General features: G+C 41.1%; 1 protein-coding gene across 1 annotated transcript; it reads right to left on the bottom strand.

The window, feature by feature from the left end:
• Positions 1-1,071: 1,071 nt before the first annotated feature.
• Positions 1,072-19,102, bottom strand: LOC128448459 (ras-related protein Rab-3A). The gene is made up of 5 exons (XM_053431123.1): positions 19,016-19,102; positions 9,431-9,655; positions 5,956-6,074; positions 5,261-5,385; positions 1,072-4,787 (listed from the first exon to the last, which is right to left on the bottom strand). Exons 2-5 carry the CDS (start codon positions 9,653-9,655, stop codon positions 4,597-4,599), a joined length of 660 nt encoding a protein of 219 aa, XP_053287098.1. The 5' UTR covers positions 19,016-19,102; the 3' UTR covers positions 1,072-4,596.
• Between the last annotated feature and the right edge of the window lie 510 nt (positions 19,103-19,612).

Raw genomic sequence — 19,612 nt, 5'->3', positions numbered from 1 at the left:
CCTGAAGGAGGGAAGTCAGAGTTGTGCAATAACAAGGTTTGAGCTGCAGAGTTTCTACATCTTGGCGTCACCCTGGTGTCTCCCTCCCTCTGCTGGTTCATTGAGAAACTTGCAGAAGATTTTGAACTCACCAGTGGTTTCAAGGCCATTGTTTTGTGAGAATAGTGCAGTTGTATGATTTAGGTATATTAGCTCCTCTAAAAGTTCTTGAAAATGAAGAATAGTCACATTCCACGTGATGCATAGAATCCAGCTGAATGAATAAGTGCCACCAATGTAGTTTTATGGATTCTGCAATCAATAGATTAAAATGTACTTTTACTATTTATTGAGTCTAATATCTACACGTCTCTGTAGGGATGCTGAAGATCAGGGTTTGATGAGCATATTGATGATTGGCCTTTCATTGATATTAGCCAGTCAGTGTCATTCATCAATGATGAGCCAGAGGTTCAAACCAGCTAAATCTAAATTTAATATTAACACATTTTTAGATAATAGTAATGTAGGTATCGAGAGACAGGAGTGTATCTATTTTGATACTATATAGTTTTCCACCTAAGTAATTCTTTTAAGAGTATAAGTCTTCACTTATTGTATTCTATAAGACTAAAAAGACAAGGGAATAGTGATCCATGATGTAATAAAGAACAATACTGCAGGAAGAAGGCCTCAGTCACAGATCAAAGTACGATTTCAAAAGTGAAAATGTTGTACATTTTAGTCTCGTGATCATTCCCATCATCCTCCTGACACCTGCTGATTATAGTAGCTCGTTTAATTTGACTCTTAATCACATTTATTTTAACTTACATGTGTATATTTAACATATTTGAGATTTTCTTTCATTTTTCACATACTCTAGAGTGAAACATCTTGTGATGGTTTGGACGAAAAGCATCTAAACATTTCCCTAAAAAATATGATGTTTGGCTGCTATACCTTGATGACCCTGATGAATCATAATTCGACAAACGTTTGTGTTTAAGGTCACTTCAAGATGTTAGAAATAACTGTAACAGTAGGGTTCTTATTTCCATATGAACAAAATGTTGAAAATCCAGAGTCCACTGATTGTTAGCAACTTTTTTTTTTATTGTTTTACCACAAAGTACAGATAAAAACATCCACAGCAGATTCTCTCATCTTAACAGCCCGAACCGAGGAGGACTTGAAGAGGCAGTGATACCAGACCAAATAAAGTTCTATGTTTCTGCGTGCTAGTAGAAGATCTAACGTCGGCAGCCTCTACCAAGCTGGGTGGCATTTCTTTTAGTGCAGACACTGTAGAGTGTGTGTATTGCTTCGTAACTGAGTGACACATTCATTCACAAGCAGGCCTATAGAAATGAATGCATATACAGTACAACATGGCTCTTTTGGGGGCTTCAAGGTTTTTTACTGGCTTTTTTTTAACTCTCCTTTTTTTTTGTAGATGTTGCCAGCCTGAGTTGATACAACACAATCCACACACACAGACTCAAAGGTACAATATTTACAGATCGGGTGTATATAGAGAGGAAGACATATTAGATAGGATGAGATTTTAAAAGTTTGGATTTTACCGGGAAAGAAACAGTCACAACCAGTAAGAAGAAAAATATAAGCAGGGAAAAAAAATTTAAATCTGAAATATAATTTCCCAGGTTTGTAAATTTCCAAATAATCACATTCGACTATAGAATCACCACTTTGTCTGGGGCCTCATTTCTCACACTTTAATATCCTTCTGTGGTTCCAGGTTTATTTTATGCTACACTTGACAATTGCACCTCACATTAGTTAGACTTTTCTGATTCAGATTTAAGCTTGACCATAATTATGACTTCCAGAGCATCAATCCATTGGTAGTAATGCCTCGAATATCAACGTTGTTAATGAAAAAAATTCAAATTCAAATTCAAAATTGCACTGCACACTAGCCAGCCGTGGGTAACAACAACAGAAAATGATCTTCTCAAAGACCAGAGTTCTTGTATTTCCATCAAACAGCACTTTTGTTGTTTTATTACCAACTGAACGTTTAAACCCGGATCCCGCCTCTCATTCTGGTATTCTACTGCAACAACGGTGAGCTGCTTCGACAGTGGTCTTTGGTGAAAGGGAAACGCAGGAATACCCTTGGAATCCAGTTTGAACTGCTGGAAACTGTATTAAAACAAGTATGCACATTTTGCTCCTGTGATGACTCGCGTGGAGATAACATTACACACAAACAGACGAGTAAATGCAGGTCCACACAAGAGGACGCCAGTATCTAATGTAGCTGCTCTGTAATACTGATCCTGGAGACGTCTCACAATCATTTAGTTTGACAGATTTCTCTAATGTCCAGAGATGATATGATGTCTCTCAATTGCCCTCAAGAACATGTAAGTGAACATTCGCGACACCTGAACTGCACACGTACAACAGTCCTGAATCCATTCAGTGCAAAATAAGATTCAAAATCCAAACAGGTGCCGTGTATGTGAAATCCCGCCTGTTATTCTGGATCTAGACAGGTGTTTGTAATTTATGCTACATTGAGATTATTTTCCCTGTCTTGAATCTAACCATCCTCTCCTGTGCCGTCAGTTTCATCTTTGCTCTCCGTGGTCTTGAGGTCTCAGTATCAGCAAGACAAGTTAACTGCAGTTGTTCATAAAAGCGATTTTGATCTGGTTCTGGTTCATTTAGTGATGTTGAAACCAAGCCTGCACATCCCAGTGGCTGAATGGGCTAATATTTGTGGAACAGCCAACTCAGCTCTGGTTACATTGTTTATCATGTACCAGCTTATTCTCTCTGGGTGTTTTCTTTCACTCCCTGGGATCAAACTGTTACATAAAAGGCCAAATACCATAAATATTACCCAATAAAACAACATTGTTTATATCCTCCAAACCCATTTCAGTACAATTTAGACAACATTAAAATGTCTGATAATCGTCCCCCTTGTGTGAATAATTACTTCCACCAAGAAGGTTATATTTTCATTGGTGTTTGTTTGATTTATTTATTTTGCAGCATTACACAAAATTACAGAACAGGTTTCCACGGATATTGAAGGAAGGATGCAATATGGGTGAGGGAAGAACCCATTTACTTTTGGTGCCGCTCCGGATCAGATCCAGGATATTTTCTTTCACATATGTAGCAGCATGTAGCATTGTTAGCAAGCACAAGTGAGCTGTGTCCCAGTGAAGGACGAGGCCCTTAAATCTTTATATTATCTGTGACATCAGGAACAGTAAAATCAAAACATTTGCAACAACACTTGCCTTTGCCTGTTTTAGGAGACTCACGACTCCTGATGTCACCTTCACCAAGTCTGGCCCATAAATACATTAATGATGCAACAAAACATTTCTCCACATGGCTCACTCCTCTAATATTAGAGCCTTGCTAAGATGTTACACTTCCTCAGCAGCAGGGCTGGAAATCCCACTGAAGTGGATTTGGAGGATGACAAACATGTCGTGTGACTTGTAATTCACACTCAAAGCGCCGCTCCACCACATTTTGCTCAGAAGGAAGTTTGAATTTCTGACTTAGCAACCTCCCTGGAGAGCAGCAGGAGATCAAACCCACAGGGAAAAGACGCAATCCACACACATCTTTCAAACAAACCCTACAACATATACCTTTTTTATATTTGATACTATCCTCATTGAAGTTCATTCCTTCTCAAATTCATTTTCAGAAATGCATACCTGTAGATATTATATATTTATATATATATATTGCACAACATTAATATGTACATTTGAAATAAATATAATTAAATAAAATGCGTCTTCATGTTTCACTATTTTTACCTAGCTATATCTTGTTCATATTTTAAAATAATAAACCGGGGCATCAGAATACAAAAAAAGTTTGCTGAAGAAAAGTAAAAAAAAATAAAAGGCCAGACGGAGCTAAACACTACTCTTCCTAATACCCGCAGCATCCATGTTGAGATGCAAGCTGAGGAAAAAAGTAACACAGATCCATGTATATATGATTCCATATGCATCCAGAATCATATAAGAAATATAACACGTCGGTATGGAGCAGCTTTCAGCTGAATCATCCCTCTAACATATAGGTAACTCAACTGTGACCTCGTTGGTCCCCAAGGCTGACATCTTCTCAAAACATTTGACTGACATGAAACGGAGTACTGTAAACATGGGAAGGATTGAAATGGCACTCTGAGGACGGACGCCGTCAAATCCTTTAAACCACACTGAGGAGCAGGGGGACAACGGACAACAGGTCTGGAAACTGAAAGAACACAGGTTGCAAAGGGTCTGAAACACTCTGGTTTAACTGAACCTGCTTTGGCATCAGGCTGGTTCAGCACTGATCCAAAGTCAGCCCCACACATTTTAGCTCCTGTATGCGGAGGAACCAGAAGCTAACACACCTGGTCCACGAGAACCTCAGAGCGTTTCAGACACTTTTCAACCTGATTCTTGTGACCAAGAGCCAACGACCCTTAATGATATACAGAGAGAAGCAGGAAAGTAAGTGAAAAGGGTGATGGAGAATAGACCCGGGGCCTGGTATCCAGTTGAGGGAGAAGTAGAAGAAGGAAGAGGAGGAGGAGGGAGGAGGGAGCAGTCAGCTTTAACATGCACAGTCCTGGTGAGGTGGAGCGGGCTGCTCTGTCAGCTGGGGCCCCTGTTTGGCCCCTGTGACAGCGGGATCTCCGGCGTCCAGGCTCTCAGACATCTTTTCACAGATGATGTCGACCAGGCGCTCGAAGGTCTGCTTCACGTTGATGTTGTCCTTGGCACTGGCCTCGAAGAACTCAAAACCTGGAGGGGAAGGAGGGGAGGAGGGTCAGATAGGTTTAAAAGGTCTTGGATGGATTCACCTGAATCTAATGATCAGATTCCTGTCTGCTTTATTTTGAGATTTAACTCACAGAAACTTATTTCCCTTTATTCTATACGAGTTCAAGGCTTGAAATGGGCATGAGTGTGAAAGTCAAAATACTCTGAGACTTTCTTAAACTTTTCATTCTGACATGGTATGAATACATCATAATGATCAGCTTAATATTTTTGGAGAAAAACACGATTCAAGAAATCAAGATTCGGACATCAATGTACATATCTCCTTGTTAGCACCACACATTGTCATTCAAAGAACGTGACATACGTTAGATGTTCAATTCCTGTTAAGTTTTGAGTCCTTCAGTAAACTCTGACCAGTGTACACAACTGTGAGTCATGTGTTTGCATAGTGTGTGTCTGTGTGTGTGTGTGTGTGTGCACTATAAACTCACCGAGGTGTTCCGACAGCTGCCGGCCTCTATCTCCGCCCACCACTCGCTCGTCCTCCATGTCACACTTGTTTCCTACCAGCAACACCTGGGCGTTGTCCCACGAGTACGTCTTAATCTGAGTGGACCTGGGAAACAGAGAGGAAACTCAGAGGCTGTGTCATCTCACTGCAGCTACTTCAAATCACTCTTTAAAATCCCAAACAAGTTCTTGTACAATAGGAAAGATTAGAGAAAAATGAAAAGAGATTTACACATAAGAACATTCTCTCCTACTCATCATATCATAACCCCACAGAATTTATCTTGCAACCCTTTGGGGGTTCACTTTGAGACGGAGGAACGACACCATGATGATCCTTTCCTTTTTCTAAGATACAGAAAAACGGTCGACTTGAGCCAAAGTCCCCGCAGGAGCCAGAAAGGATAAAAGATAGTGATCCCTGCAGCATCCGGTTCTCCGACTGACACAGAGCACTCGGACGCAGCGTACCATTAAAACAATGTGTTCTGAAACCTGAACCGGATCATCTTCACTGTTCATCAATCGGCAGTATCATCTATTTCAAGCATGGTGCTGATTATCTAGAAATAACTTGATATGCATGCATGTGCACACACACACACACACACACACAGGTAAATCTTCATGTTATCATTTGTCATGTGACCAAACCCCCACCAAGCCAGCTACGCACCAGTCCTGGACGGCGTTGAAGGACTCCTCGTTGGTGATGTCGTACATGAGGATGAAGCCCATGGCTCCTCGGTAGTAAGCCGTGGTGATGGTGCGGTAACGCTCCTGACCCGCCGTGTCCTGGAAAAGACACAAGCAGCAGATTGAGGGGACAGTTTTATAAACTCTGATGTCATGTCTCAGGATGAACGGTTAGATGTTGATAGTCTCAAAAAGAGGTGAAGAGGTTCAGATGTATCAATTACAAACACAGAACCAGAGTGACAGTTAAAGTTAAGATAACAATTGCTTCTCTACAAAAATTTGATTTAACAGCACTATAAGATGATGAAAACAATAAAGCCTGCACTGCTGCTGAAGAGCTGTGGACCAATGCAGAGTAGAAAGTGATAGAAAATTGCTGGATGAGCAAATGTGTTTTAGAAAACACTGTAAAATCAAAATACAGCTTGTGTCAAATAAAACTATAAAAAAAATTCTAAAAAAAATATGTGTATTTTTCTGAGGTTTCAGATATACCAGCTACTGAGACAAATGGCAAACCAGTGATTTCTTGTTTTATGTTAATGGATTTTTCGGTTTGTAAGATGATAAAACACTGCATCTGCAGGGTAGAAAAACTGATGCCAAACCAAAACTTATTGGATGACTTCATTTTATTCTTTTTATCACATTTTTGGAGGGTTTACAGCGCACCATTAATTCTTAAAACGACTACCCTGCATTAATGATTATTTACAGAGTTTTGAAATGATACAGGAAGTGGACAGTTTAAAGGATATGATGTGAGATGTTATTATCAGACCACAAAGTTTGCGTTGCATTACTTTGTTCTTCTTAATTATCTTAATTAAGTGCCTTTTCTAGATATTTAAAATCTACAAATGTCCCAAGAGACAGGAGTTAGAACAACTGAGTGTCCAGCCATCATCTCAGAAATGTTGAGCCTGTCGATGAGTCATAGACAAACACACACTCTGAGGATCAGACATTATAATCAACATGTCAGACTGACACATCGTGCCCACGTGTTCCAGTAAAGCCACCGTATAAAACGGGTTGTAAAATAGGTGGGTGACACCTCATCCGCCCCTGCTCTTTTCTTTATCTCTGTGGTGAGCTTAGCCAAAAGAGCCTCTTCCTCCCCCCTCCATCTTTCTCTCTCTCTCTTTCTCTCTCCTTGGCTACAGGCTCGGGTGAGCTTGAATTTCAGCGCTAAACCCTAATGAACGCTCAGGGAATTAAAGCTCAGTGCTTCTGATACCCAACACCCTGCATCTCCCTCCGAGCCGAGCAGCCTCAGGTTAAACAGCATCACTCCTCTGCTGTCAGGCTGGAGATCAGCAAGAGGGAAAGAGACCGACACGCACGCAAACACATTGAGTTTTTTAAGAATCTATTCTTGGACCAATCAATGCTTCTATTGACTCAAACACACACGGTCGCTCTCATCCTTCAGGTCACGTAGTGTGTGGCATGTATTTTAAGCGTGTTGTAGCTCCGACCTTCACTGTCCATTCTGTTGGTTGTAATGTTCTTCTTGACTGTAAGTAGCACTGAGTGGCATGACATAATAAACACATAAGAGCTCTAAATACAGTTGAGATCAAAATCTTGGCGGATGTTTAAATGTTTATCTCCCAGCAAGCAGGAATTTAAAGTAGTAGTAGTTATTTTGGGCCATTTTGGTGGAATTTGATGGACTTTTTAACCTCAACCAAGGCCCAAAAGTCCCTTTAAATTAAATCAAGCCACAACAAATTGAATAGATATTAATCCAATAAATAGGCCTGATCTTGTACATTAAGATCCATTCATTATTTCCTTGGAAATCAGTAGATATATCGTACGGAGTGGGATTTAGTATTGGACAAATTAAATACACTTATTACATACACACACAAACACCACAGTGTCAAGTGTACACCACATAAATCTACATTGTACGATAAATACACAGTGTATGTGGATTTCTGAGCCCACGACTCAAACCATTTTAATTTTTTACTCCCATGGAGTCTCAGCTGAGATGTTGCGAGGTGGGGGATGGGGAATTTATGTGTGTTTTTGTATGAATGTGTGTGTTGGGACTGTGTGTATGTGTGTGTGAGTGTGTACAGGGAGGGGGGGGAGAACTCTACTCTGGGAGATGTGTAGTAATGGGGGAGGGGGAGTGCAGCGCCCAGCCGTTTGGTTTCTCATGTTCTGATTGGCTGATTGTGCCTTCTGTACCAGAGGCAAGACCTGACGAGGGCTGACAACAGAGGCAGCTGAGCACACACACACGCAGTTCCCAGCTCGCCAGCGCAGCCCGGCCTGCTGCGGAACATGTGGTGAAGGTGGAAGTGATGTCACGGACCACAACCTGACAGTGAAACTCGGGGCTCACCTCACTGAGGGGAGCCTCAGCGCACTCGTCTCTCCTCTTTGCTCTATGATTGGGTTTACTGTGAAGCGCTCAGGAGCCAAAGCCTGGTGTTTACTCCTCCTGAGGGCAAGTGACTGTCACCATGTTGTGCATCGGGCTCCTGTCATTTCTCATATTCTACTCTGTCAGCTGGAAAAGCAGTTTGTTCACTGTGATCTGAGGACAGGCCAGTGGTGACCTGGATATTTGATTATGTGCTATCCATATTTCTCAATCTAAAAATAACGTGTTTTTTTTTTAGATTCAAGTAAAGATGATAATTCACCTGGTTAGAACCTTTCATACAAGAAATGTAACTTAAAGTGCCTTAGATAGAAACACAAGAATATCTTTACTCAGAGGTGTGGAGCTAACCCTGAAATCATGTTTTTTTTTAAGTTGACACTCCCCTGGGATAAAGTCGTCTGACCACACAGCGTTGGTTTGTTTATACAACAACAACCATGTTTGTGCTCTCTGTTATCTGAGAAACACGCAGAGGGGGAAAAAAAGACAAATACACTTGGAAAATGGCAGAAGCTGAGGAAAAAAAAAAAAAAATCAAATGCATAAACGAAATTATGCGTTAACGCGGCTGCCGAACATACGACCAGCTGCAGAATAGAAACACAAGAATGTTTGTCTAACAAGCAGCTTGCAAACAACAGTGAAGAAAACCAATGGGACAATTTGCTTCTACTATTGCTCTGTAAAACAATACTGTAGAAGTAATATGAAGTTTATTGACATTATTTTGTGTCTTACTGCCAACAGACACTGTAAGCAGTTGAGGTGATATTATGGTGATATTATGTGTTGATTTAAGTTAATGCAAGTTAACTGTAGTGAAATCGGCGGTGAATCTGATTTAATCGTAAAAATGAGTAAAAGTTAATTAAAAAGGTTTTTAGTTCACGGCTCAGCTGCAGCACTGTCGAGCCGACCAGGACCTTCTGCACAGGGTTCTCATGTTGTCCCTGTGAGTGGTATCGGTTGTTTGTCTCTACACCTCAGCCCTGTGACTGGATGGATGGATATTTAATTAAATACCAAAAAAACGACGTCTTACCCAGATCTGTAATTTGATCCTCTTGTCGTTCCTGTAGATGGTCTTCACCTTGAAGTCGATGCCCACGGTGCTGACAAAGGCTGGTGTGAAGGAATCATCGGCGTAGCGGAACAAGAAGGAGGTTTTGCCCACGCTGCTGTTTCCGATGATGAGGATCTTGAACATGTAGTCGAAGTTTTGGTCCGAAGACTCCTTCTGCCCGTAGGTTGCTGTTGCCGAGGCCATCTACGGAGGAAGATTAAAAATTACTCAAAATAATCTTTAGAACAAGGTTTCATGTTAATTTCATCTGATTGATGATTGACTAATTGTTTTAGTTAATTTGATGCTTTCCCCTTTCACCATAGGGTAGTAAACTGAACATCTCTGGACTCTGAACTGTTGGTCAAATAAAAAGCTATTTGACTGCATCTCATTGGTCGATAGGAAACCACAGCAGATGTTTTTCACAACATCTTACAATCAGAATTATGAAATGAGCACATAATCAATAAATCGGGCATGTAAAGTGGCATGGATGTTGTTATTGATCGTAAATGGAGCCACAAACTGAGGCCATAGTTTGCAGGACCCAAGGACAGTGAGGACGTAGGGACACATGTAGGCTACACATGGGAAGTGCTGTGAGTGTCTTCACATAAAAACTAATAAATAATACTGTATATAGACAGAAAACTAGCTTCTTTCCGTGAACACTTATTTGTGACCTGTCCACATATGAACACTAACATTTCCTCATTACATGAATAGAACATGCAATCTGCATTTATGTTTCTCACAAATTATTTGTATATAAACATCGTTTCCAGGAGACAGGGTTTCGTGGACTGGTTGCTGCACTCTGAGTCAATGAGCAAACAACACACGCATTAGTCAAATGAAACCCTGTCCCACACAGAAAAGGTCATTCAAGAAGAAAAATAAGATGAGATTCTATCAACATCTGTTACACAAAAGGATGACAAATGACGAGTCAGGCTTAAGCATTGCACATTTGCTTCATGGTAATTAATCAATGCGACATATTGCGATGTCGGGGGGAAAAGCTGAAAACCCATCTGAGTTTGGTGACACGTTGGAGGCAAATGGCTCAATCTGTCACAATCAGCTGGGGATGGGAATAATGTGAAGAGGAGAGCAAGCAGCTGCAGGACAAGCGCCAAGCTGAAGCCAGTTTGATGAATTGAAGGAGTTAAATATTCACCAGCTGGACGTGTTCTGAAAGTAAATATCTGTGTGAAGATAACATCAGTTAGCGTCTTAACAGGGTGACTGCGTCCAGCTCTGTTCTGCTCTCCCAGTGCAATCATCTCAGATGTTTCTTATCCCACTGTTTCTGATCGACAATAGTCTAACTGGTGTTACGGTTCAGTGGAGGCAAACCAGTCAGTCATGTCCGGAGTGACGAGGTAGAGCTGCAGGTACTCGAGCTCTTCTTCTGCAAACACCTAGTTAAAGTGGTCGGTATGTGAATCCCAAGCTAACAGCTAAAGTTACAAGCTCAGAGAAGAATGGAGAGAAAGACGTATCCTGACATCTACACCCACACTGACACCACTGAGAAGTAAGAATGTGACTCTGGTAACCTACACACTCATGAACCACTGTGGCAGGTGGTTTAATCCAGGTTATAACCAGGACAAGTATCTGTTATTCTCTGCAGTTTGTTTCAATACCATAAACGTGGATTAACAGGGGATTAACGATCTGTGTTCACTCTCAGACTCAAACAGAAATGTTGTCCGTAAAGGATTTTGAGTTCATGTTAGCAGGGCTTCCGACACACACAGCATGGAAGCCAGGCCGGTGTGTGCTCCAGTGCAAGTCCATCACGAATTAAACACTCTGCGCCAGCCTGCTCTCCTGATGACACGCCTTCACCAGGGCAGTGAGATAAAGGCCCAGAAAATGATCAGCATCCTCGTGTGTAGGCCAGGTAGCTTGAAACATAGGAGGAATAAGGTGTATGTGGCGTATTGAAAAATTATCTTTTCCCCTTTAAATGTCTCTGTGTGAAAAATAGACTGAAGTGTCTCTCTGTGCTCGAGAGACTTCAGTTTTATTGACCTTGTACAATGTGTTCACTCGCACTACGACAAAATGTACGACTTTCGTTGGATAATTGACCTGTCGCACTGAATGTAAACACTAAACGCCCAGTCAGTTTCGTGCATTGATAATTCAAATATAAATTTATGCAAACAAAATAACTGCATCCTCATCCATGTCGATAACAAGAGAAAGGAAGCTGTACTTTGTGCACCTTTATGAACAGAAACAACAACTGCAGAAAGATCTGAAAAGGACAATATGGTTTCTGTTTAGACGAAAAGAGCATCTGAGCTACAGTCTGTTAGTTTCAAATATTAATATAATATAATAATAGTAACACCAGCCTGCTACAGTTTGTAAGGGACATGTAAAATTGTGAAAAAGCGTACACTTCCAAATTTGTGCAACGAAAACCAAAAGACCAGAAATGTCTTGAGGTTCCCACAAACTAGTCAATAACGTCCCAGGCAACATTTCAGGCACAGACCCTTCTTCAGAACTGTGGGGAATCAGACCCCAATTTCTGACAATCACTCTGATCATCCAACAGCCACATTGTTAATCGTTTGATTCAACCTAATTCTAAAATAAGTTGGGTTCATTTAATTTGAGACAAACCATAAGCTGCTTGACTCGAACTCCCACCGCTTGCTGTTCTGAAGCCGTACAAGCCATCACTGAGAATTCAGGGATACGAGGCCTAATATGACTCAGGAGACCTTGTTGACTCTTAAGAGCGATGACTTGAGCCCACTCGACTTTGACTCCATACACCCTGCTCTATATTTAGACTATTATCTCCACTCGGCAGCGGTGGAACACTAGAACTCTCGGGGAATAAAGCACAAACAAAACAAGCGCACCGTCCTCCTCACAGCTCCGGCCTATCGGTTTACATGAGGGAAACGGAGAGATGCTCGCTAAATAATAAAGAAGCTCCGACCCTTCCTCAAAACATTCATGCTTTGCTACGGAACGATGCTGAGAAGACTCAAAGCTTCCACAACACGTGTGACAGTTTACATAACAGCAAAAAAACTGTTTATAAAGAAAACCAGGGAGAGAAAAAAAATCAAGGAGCCAGAAATTACTGAGATTTTTGTTTTTATAGTTTGTGGTCTAATTTGTGCAACTAGGATATGTATTTTCAGCTTGTTGATCTTAGAACAGCAGAATTTGCTGCAGCCGCATGGTTGTCAATCTCCATTTAGTTGACTGATAACTTCAGCTCCGCCTGTGACGTCAAGAATAATCTGCAGCCCGGAGCTCCTGTGTTCTGAGACGACACGATTTACAGAGAAGACTTTACACCATTAAAAAGCTAAGTTCCTAAAGAAGAAATATATAATGTCAAAGATGGATGTAAAATTAAATGTTAGATTGGATTCAATGATCATTTTACTTTTTATATATCGTGTTTGAAAAAGTTCTTTACATGTAGACTATGGATATTTAATGCTATTTATTTTTTAAATGAACACCGAATATGAAGACAATGATGCACAGATGTAAACCAACTCCGCAGAGGATCAGCATTTTAAGTCGGCACAGTTGTCCTTTTCCAATTCAGCATCCATGTTGTCTGAACAGCAGAGACACTTGCCCCTGTGTGAGCGCCCCTTGGCTTGTTGTTCTTAAAGTGAGTAGAGGTCATGTGCATTTTTAGCACATTGCTATCTTGAATCAGTGTCGAGCGATGGCTCATTGGACCAACAACAACCTGGTCTGAAGTCAGTGGCGTCTGCGTACACAAGTACACAATGTGCAATCACTCCGTTACACACACTGAGAAGCAGTATTGATAAATGAAAGCGGTGGATTATTTGATCGATCGTGGCAGTACACTGCACAGCTGTTTCATCTGCTGGGATGTGTGTTCCTTACTACCTGGCAAAACCATTAGAACTACCAATCCACCAAGGTGCAAATGTACGTGGCTTTAAAAGTAACAGGAGCTGGCATTTTGATTGGTTTATGGAACATTACTCCCAAAACCCTCCAATGATTAAATAGAAACATATAAAACCTTTTCTAACCGGGCTCCTGCTGAAACAATGCTTTTCCCCCATTTCCAGCATTTCTGCTCTGGTTTTATGTACAAATTGAAAATGCCCAAACTCATTCATCTCCCAGGGAGCTGAGCTGCAGCCCTAATCACGTAGAAACAGTCACACAGCAGGATGCCTCAATGGTCTCAACTTATTATTTATAATTTCATTTCACATCTGATCCAACATGTGATCAAAATGCTACATATATTATCAGTGTCTTGGAAAGATTTTAAAATAACTTAAAAAGAAACAATCACACAAATTAAATTACTAATGATATCCATCAATGTGTAACCTATATAAATTATTTATTTAGCAGCATGAACCGCAACAAATCTAAAAATGCAACCTGGACTGTTTCTCTGGCTCTGACTCCAGCGAAAGCCACTGGAAGCGAGCTCACACTTGATCACAGTCAGTGTCTGGTGTTCGATTTCCACTCTGGCCAGCTTTATTAAAAATGTATCTACTTGTGTTACCGCTGCACCAAATTGCCTACTCAGCTCGGCAGCTACTTCTGCCCATCGATGATTTCCTTTGGGCTGAGTCAGCCGTGTTCCAGTGAGTCAGACCTGGTGTTAGACTTAGAAACACTCAAAGCCTCAGGGTCTAGATTGTATTCTTCATGTAAACCTTTTGATAACATTTGCTTCTACGTCAGTGCAAATTTAAAACTCCTGTCCACTTATAACTCTAATTTCCTTGAGCTGATTCTGCACCAAATAGTTAGTTTACCACCTACAGAGAAAAAAAAGCATGCAACAGTTATTTATAGCAGCGATTAGAGGACATGACAAATTAGCAGCCACTGTTTGGAAGTCTGGATCTTGTCAAACACTTCCACAGGCCTTTGTTGGCATTCAGAGGAGGGTGTTCAGTGTCGGCTGTACGCGGCGAGATTACTGCAGGAGAACAGAGTTGGCTTAACCTTCACTAAACACTAATCTGATACAGAAGCCTACAAACCGAGGACCCTGCGCTTAATCTCAAGGTAATTAACAGATTCTCATTATGCACGTGTCGTGCAGGTTGCAGGATGCTACGGCTGCTGCCGCTTTCATTTGTCCATCCTTCCTTTTAGTTGCTGAATGTGCAGACTCATGATCGTGCTCCTCCGCAGGGATCAATGCAGCCTCATCTTCATCATCATCATTATGAAGTCAAGATGTACATCCATCTATTATCTAGGGTTGTGGGGGGTGGGCTGGGGCCAATCCCAGGTGACATTGGGGGAGGAGGGGTGCAGCTTTGACAAGTCACCAGGGTAAACATGCAAGGACATACAATCATTCACTCACATTCACACCTAAAGTCAATTTACAGTTTTCCCACTCCCAGGACGCCTGAGTATGGGGGAGATAACCAGGAACCATCATTGTTCACAGTAATCCGTCCAGTAGTTTTTGTGTAATCCTGCCAACTAAAAGACAAACGCAAATGAAATCTCCTTGGTGGGGGTAAATATCTCTAAATATATCTCTAAAATGCAATTGCAGTATAAGTCATAATAGTGTATTATAAATTTGCCAACTGGATTCAGAAAAAATATCTCAAATCACTTTACAGTCAGTACTTCTCCTGCATTGAGGGAACCATCGAATAAAGACTAAAACACTCGCAAATGGTTTGACGAGCAGTGTCAGGCCAGTGAGACGAGGCGGAGTGTCAGGTGGGACAAACTGCACAATGGGCACTGCCAGAAGCTGCTGAGCAACATTCATCTCCTCTGTCATGGAGGGGGAAGGGGAGATGGAGGAAGAGGAGGAGGAGGAGGGGCGTGCCTTTTATCAGGACTGGTATATTTGGGGCTTCGAGTTTTACTGTGAAATCCATGATAGGACTTGACTCGGTTGTCCAAACGTCTAAGGTCACAGTAAGCGCGAGTGATCGTTCGTGCCTTTGTTCTCATGCTGGGTTGATTCTGATGGAGAGACTTCAATACCAGACGAGGAAAAATTGCATTATTACAAATATGTCACACTATGGTATGAAAACCATGGGGATTCTGCTCACCTATATTGATCTTAATCAGCAACATGCAGCTCAACATCTCCATGAAGGGATATCTGCTTCACTCTGTCTGGATTTTCAAACCATGAAACAAGAGGGCGAATCTGAATTTCTGAAATCCTGATTTAATCATGACTAAGGGTTGAGACTTTCAGTGCCGGACAATGACATCATCAAGCTCCTCTAAACCTGTCACCTAAAGCAGATTGACGAGCTCCAGGAGGCTGAATTGATCCCGAGCTAAGTGCTGCTGCGATCTGCGAGTCGGGCTCATTTAATCAGCGTTGGCTGGCTTCCCGCAGACTTGCAGCTAATCTCCAGCTGATCCCAGATCTCCCAAACACCTTCCAGCTCAGAGACGGTTCCTGAGACACCTGCTGAGGCACAACAACAACAACACCTGATCCCATCGTAGAGAAAGGGGCATATTCAAGTTTTAATTCATGCTGGACACTGCATTGGACCTGAGTGCTGGATCACCTGAAATGATCAGCCTGTTGCCACAAGATGATCCAGGGGTCTGAACCAGGCCCAACGCTCTGGTGTAAAGCTCCACTTCAAATCCATTTGGAGCATTTTTGTCCGAATTTGAAAGTCTGTTCGACTCATTTCAGCTTTTCCTACATTTACTGATGAGTCTTACCAAGCGATAGTGATCACATTGCAGGGGGAAAGCTACAAGAATGAATTTCAGCTTTAGCTTTAAATGAAAATGATAAATCTTCACAATCAAACACTTGTTTCTACATCTGCTGTACATCTTTGCAGTGTAGTCAAGTGATGGTTCAGTTTTGGGAAGTGATACCAATACCAATATATGGGTGTAAACATTTGTGAAACCGCTATATAAGCCCCAACAAAAAAAATATGTAATTGGGTTAGACAAGAAATTCAATTGATCCTTTATTATAACAGTTTAACCATAATTGTCATAACTATAAGTAGAAAGAAACACAAATTAAGCCCAATATAAAGAACTCAAATTAAGAAAATAATTTGTATGTAAAATATGAACATGAATGCACGTTTTCTGAATTTTTTTGTTCTGCTAAATAAAATCTATGAATATTGGCAAACATAAATGCAGATACCAATATATCATTATATTAACTATCAGCCAACCGATAAATCCATGAGGCTCGAATGTAAAGATATTTTACATATGGTTTTAAATGTCATGTCTGCACCAGCGAAGAGGCTGATAAAAACAAATCAATTGAGTCCTGGAGGGATATGGCTGTTGTTCCAGAGTGAAGTCAGCAGGCAGTTGACCTCTGACCTCACTGACAAACTGCTGGCCTTTGCAGCTTTCCTCTCTGCCTGCTGGCTTGATCTCTTTCTAGGAAAAATAAAGTAGTAGCCTATTCACCGTTTTTGATGCTAAATCGTATTATAGTATTATAGACTAGTTTTATTTTTATAAATCTAGACACTCAAATTGGACCACTGAAACCTGGTAAAAGGAATTAACAAAAATCTAAAAAATAAAAGACTAAACAGCAGAGAAGATGTAGATTGGGGTCGCTAACACGGCAGTGATGTGACGCTGCCTCCAGGATGTCTGAGACGGCATTCCCCCCCCCCTTTTTGCTCCAATCACGTGTCTCCGTTTCTTGGAAGCGTGGAGATGCAGATGAGGGGGGTACGCTAAAAATAGCATCTCTTCATCTTTCTTTCCTCCAAAGCAAATAGAGAGCAGAGAGGGCAGCAGCCGGGATGAGAGAGATGTGTTTAGCGCTGGAGTCTGCAGGTGAATTCAGGGACGTTTGTCTTTTCGTACATCAGTTTAAATCAGTTGTCTTCTATTTGATACGTTTATATACCAACTGTATGTGTTTCGTTTCAAGAGCCTACTTCGATTATGAATGCAGTTTTTGCCCGAAAGATGCTGACAGAGAATGTGTTGTGCTTTGAATTCCCCGAGAAAATCTCTCGTTAAACAGTCAGTAATGTAACCAAAGGCTTCGACCCTCGGTTGGATCCTGGCTGGTAGCGTGGACGTCCACGTTTTTTTTTATTTTTTATGAAACAGCAGTTGCGTCACTCCTGCCCTCAGGTCGGACTGCCAGTAACTTTCCTGACAGCAGAGGAAGAGCAGATGTGCCCTGCAGACTATGAGCTCCTCACATTCAGACTGTTTGAATACGATGAAACATCTTCACGGACGTGGACAGATTATGGGGAAATTGGCTCCTGGGCACAGATCTATCAAAGGGCCCTCAAATCTTCCCAAACAGGATCCCTAGTGCACAGTTGCAAAGTGGGGTTTTCATTTTGTGGTTAATTTGCATCTTATTGTTGTAATTTGGAGTCTCTTTGTAGTTCCCTTGAGTCTCTTGAGGTAATTTGTAATATCTGTGTATCTATAAACTGTCCCTTCTGGCTATTCAAAGAATAAATATAGTCACTGCTCATAGAGGTGATATATTTGCAGGTTCAAAGGAATTTAACTGAAGCACCAGAACCTCCACCTCCCACCTATAGCTTAAATATTGGTGATTGCACACACACACACACACACACACACACACACACACACACACACACACACACACACACACACACACACACACACACACACACACACACACACACACACACACACACACACACACACACACACACACACCTAATGAAGCTAACATTTAATTCAGCAGGAGGTTTAATATGTGGAATATGTTTCCACTCATCTTATCTCTGCTGTATAAATATGTATTTTGGCCACTCCCAACACAAAGAGGTCAATTTGCAGTCGTTTCTCTCTGTGCTGTTGCGGTAAAGACAACACACACACTCAAGGCAATTCAGTTGAGAGCACAAAGCAAGATTATTTTCACCACAGGAAGACCACATATCGTGCATATGGTGCAAAATAACATGTCACACTGAAACAATATTCCTATAATCCTCCTCATATTCAGACTGATGGTAAAGCTACAGTATTCATTGGTGATCTGAGGTTATTTCATTATTATAATCATGAATGAACATTATTAGAAAACGTTTATTTAACGAATTTATGATAAAAAAACAAAACACGATTACTCTCCTCTGTTTTTCTTTATGAATGGATAACAGGGTTTGAATGGTTTACTGCTATTCCAGGTCCAAACGCATTTACTTGTTCCTGGTTTAATTTCCACCATCGGACGGTGTGAAACGCCTTTTCCTGCAGGACAGGCCCCGAGTCCACCCGGAGATCCACCAAACCAGCAGCCGCCTGCACATGCATCCACACTGAGAACACCATCCACCATGCACCTTACACATCTGGGACGGTTTCACGGTTTTCACGATGAAAACTGCTGCTCTCAGGCAGAATATTAGAGGTTCTTCTATCTGAAATCCTTCATTTGATATTTCGGTATCAAGTAAGAAATAAATACAGGATACAGTTGACTGTATAGATGTAGATGTGTGTTTTATATCTCTGTGCAATAATGCAATAAATGAATAAAGACGGAAATCTCACCTTTATAGATTTCTATCTGACTGCTATCCACCGCGTCCAGCACCCGCACAAACACCACCACAGTCAAGTTAGAAAGGTTCTGAACTGCATCCGGATAAGAGTTCCAAAATAAAAGCTGTATAAGGAACTGGGGTTAAATTACAAATTAAATGTGTCAATATTGTTTTGGAAAAAGAGATGCATATTTTCAAGGTGTAATTTTTTATAGGCATTGTTGTTTTGTAGGTCGCTTTAGGCATTCCCAAGATTTCTTTAACATCCAGCAGTTAAACCCAATATATCACAGAGATTTACACTCCATCACGGACAACATATTTCGCCCACTTCATCGTTCTCTGCATCACTCAGTTTGATGGAATTAATTACAAACAAGAAGAGACAGTCATATCATGTTATTCATCTATAGAGCTCTGTTGCTTAAACTTCTAAATTACCTAAGCTCTCTTCTCTCATTTCAAAACCAGTACAAACAACAAAAGATCCAGTAAATACTTAACTTGAGACATCCCTAATTTATGCATTAATATTGGCAGAGCAGGAATGAGATACTATGTACCTGCTAAATGGAATGATTTACAAAATTTAATATAGAATAAT

Source organism: Pleuronectes platessa, chromosome 9, assembly GCF_947347685.1.
Source record: "Pleuronectes platessa chromosome 9, fPlePla1.1, whole genome shotgun sequence".
NCBI lineage: Eukaryota > Metazoa > Chordata > Actinopteri > Pleuronectiformes > Pleuronectidae > Pleuronectes > Pleuronectes platessa.
This window is presented reverse-complemented; position numbering and strand designations above follow the sequence as displayed.

Bases quoted from the DNA above. Each gene is read 5' to 3' on its own strand.
- LOC128448459 (XM_053431123.1), bottom strand. From the start codon at position 9,655: ATGGCCTCGGCAACAGCAACCTACGGGCAGAAGGAGTCTTCGGACCAA. The intron at 6,075-9,430 runs GTAAGACGTCGT...TGTCTTTTCCAG, and splicing joins GGATCAAATTACAGATCTGG to GACACGGCGGGTCAGGAGCG. The intron at 4,788-5,260 runs GTGAGTTTATAG...CTTCCCCTCCAG, and splicing joins GCAGCTGTCGGAACACCTCG to GTTTTGAGTTCTTCGAGGCC.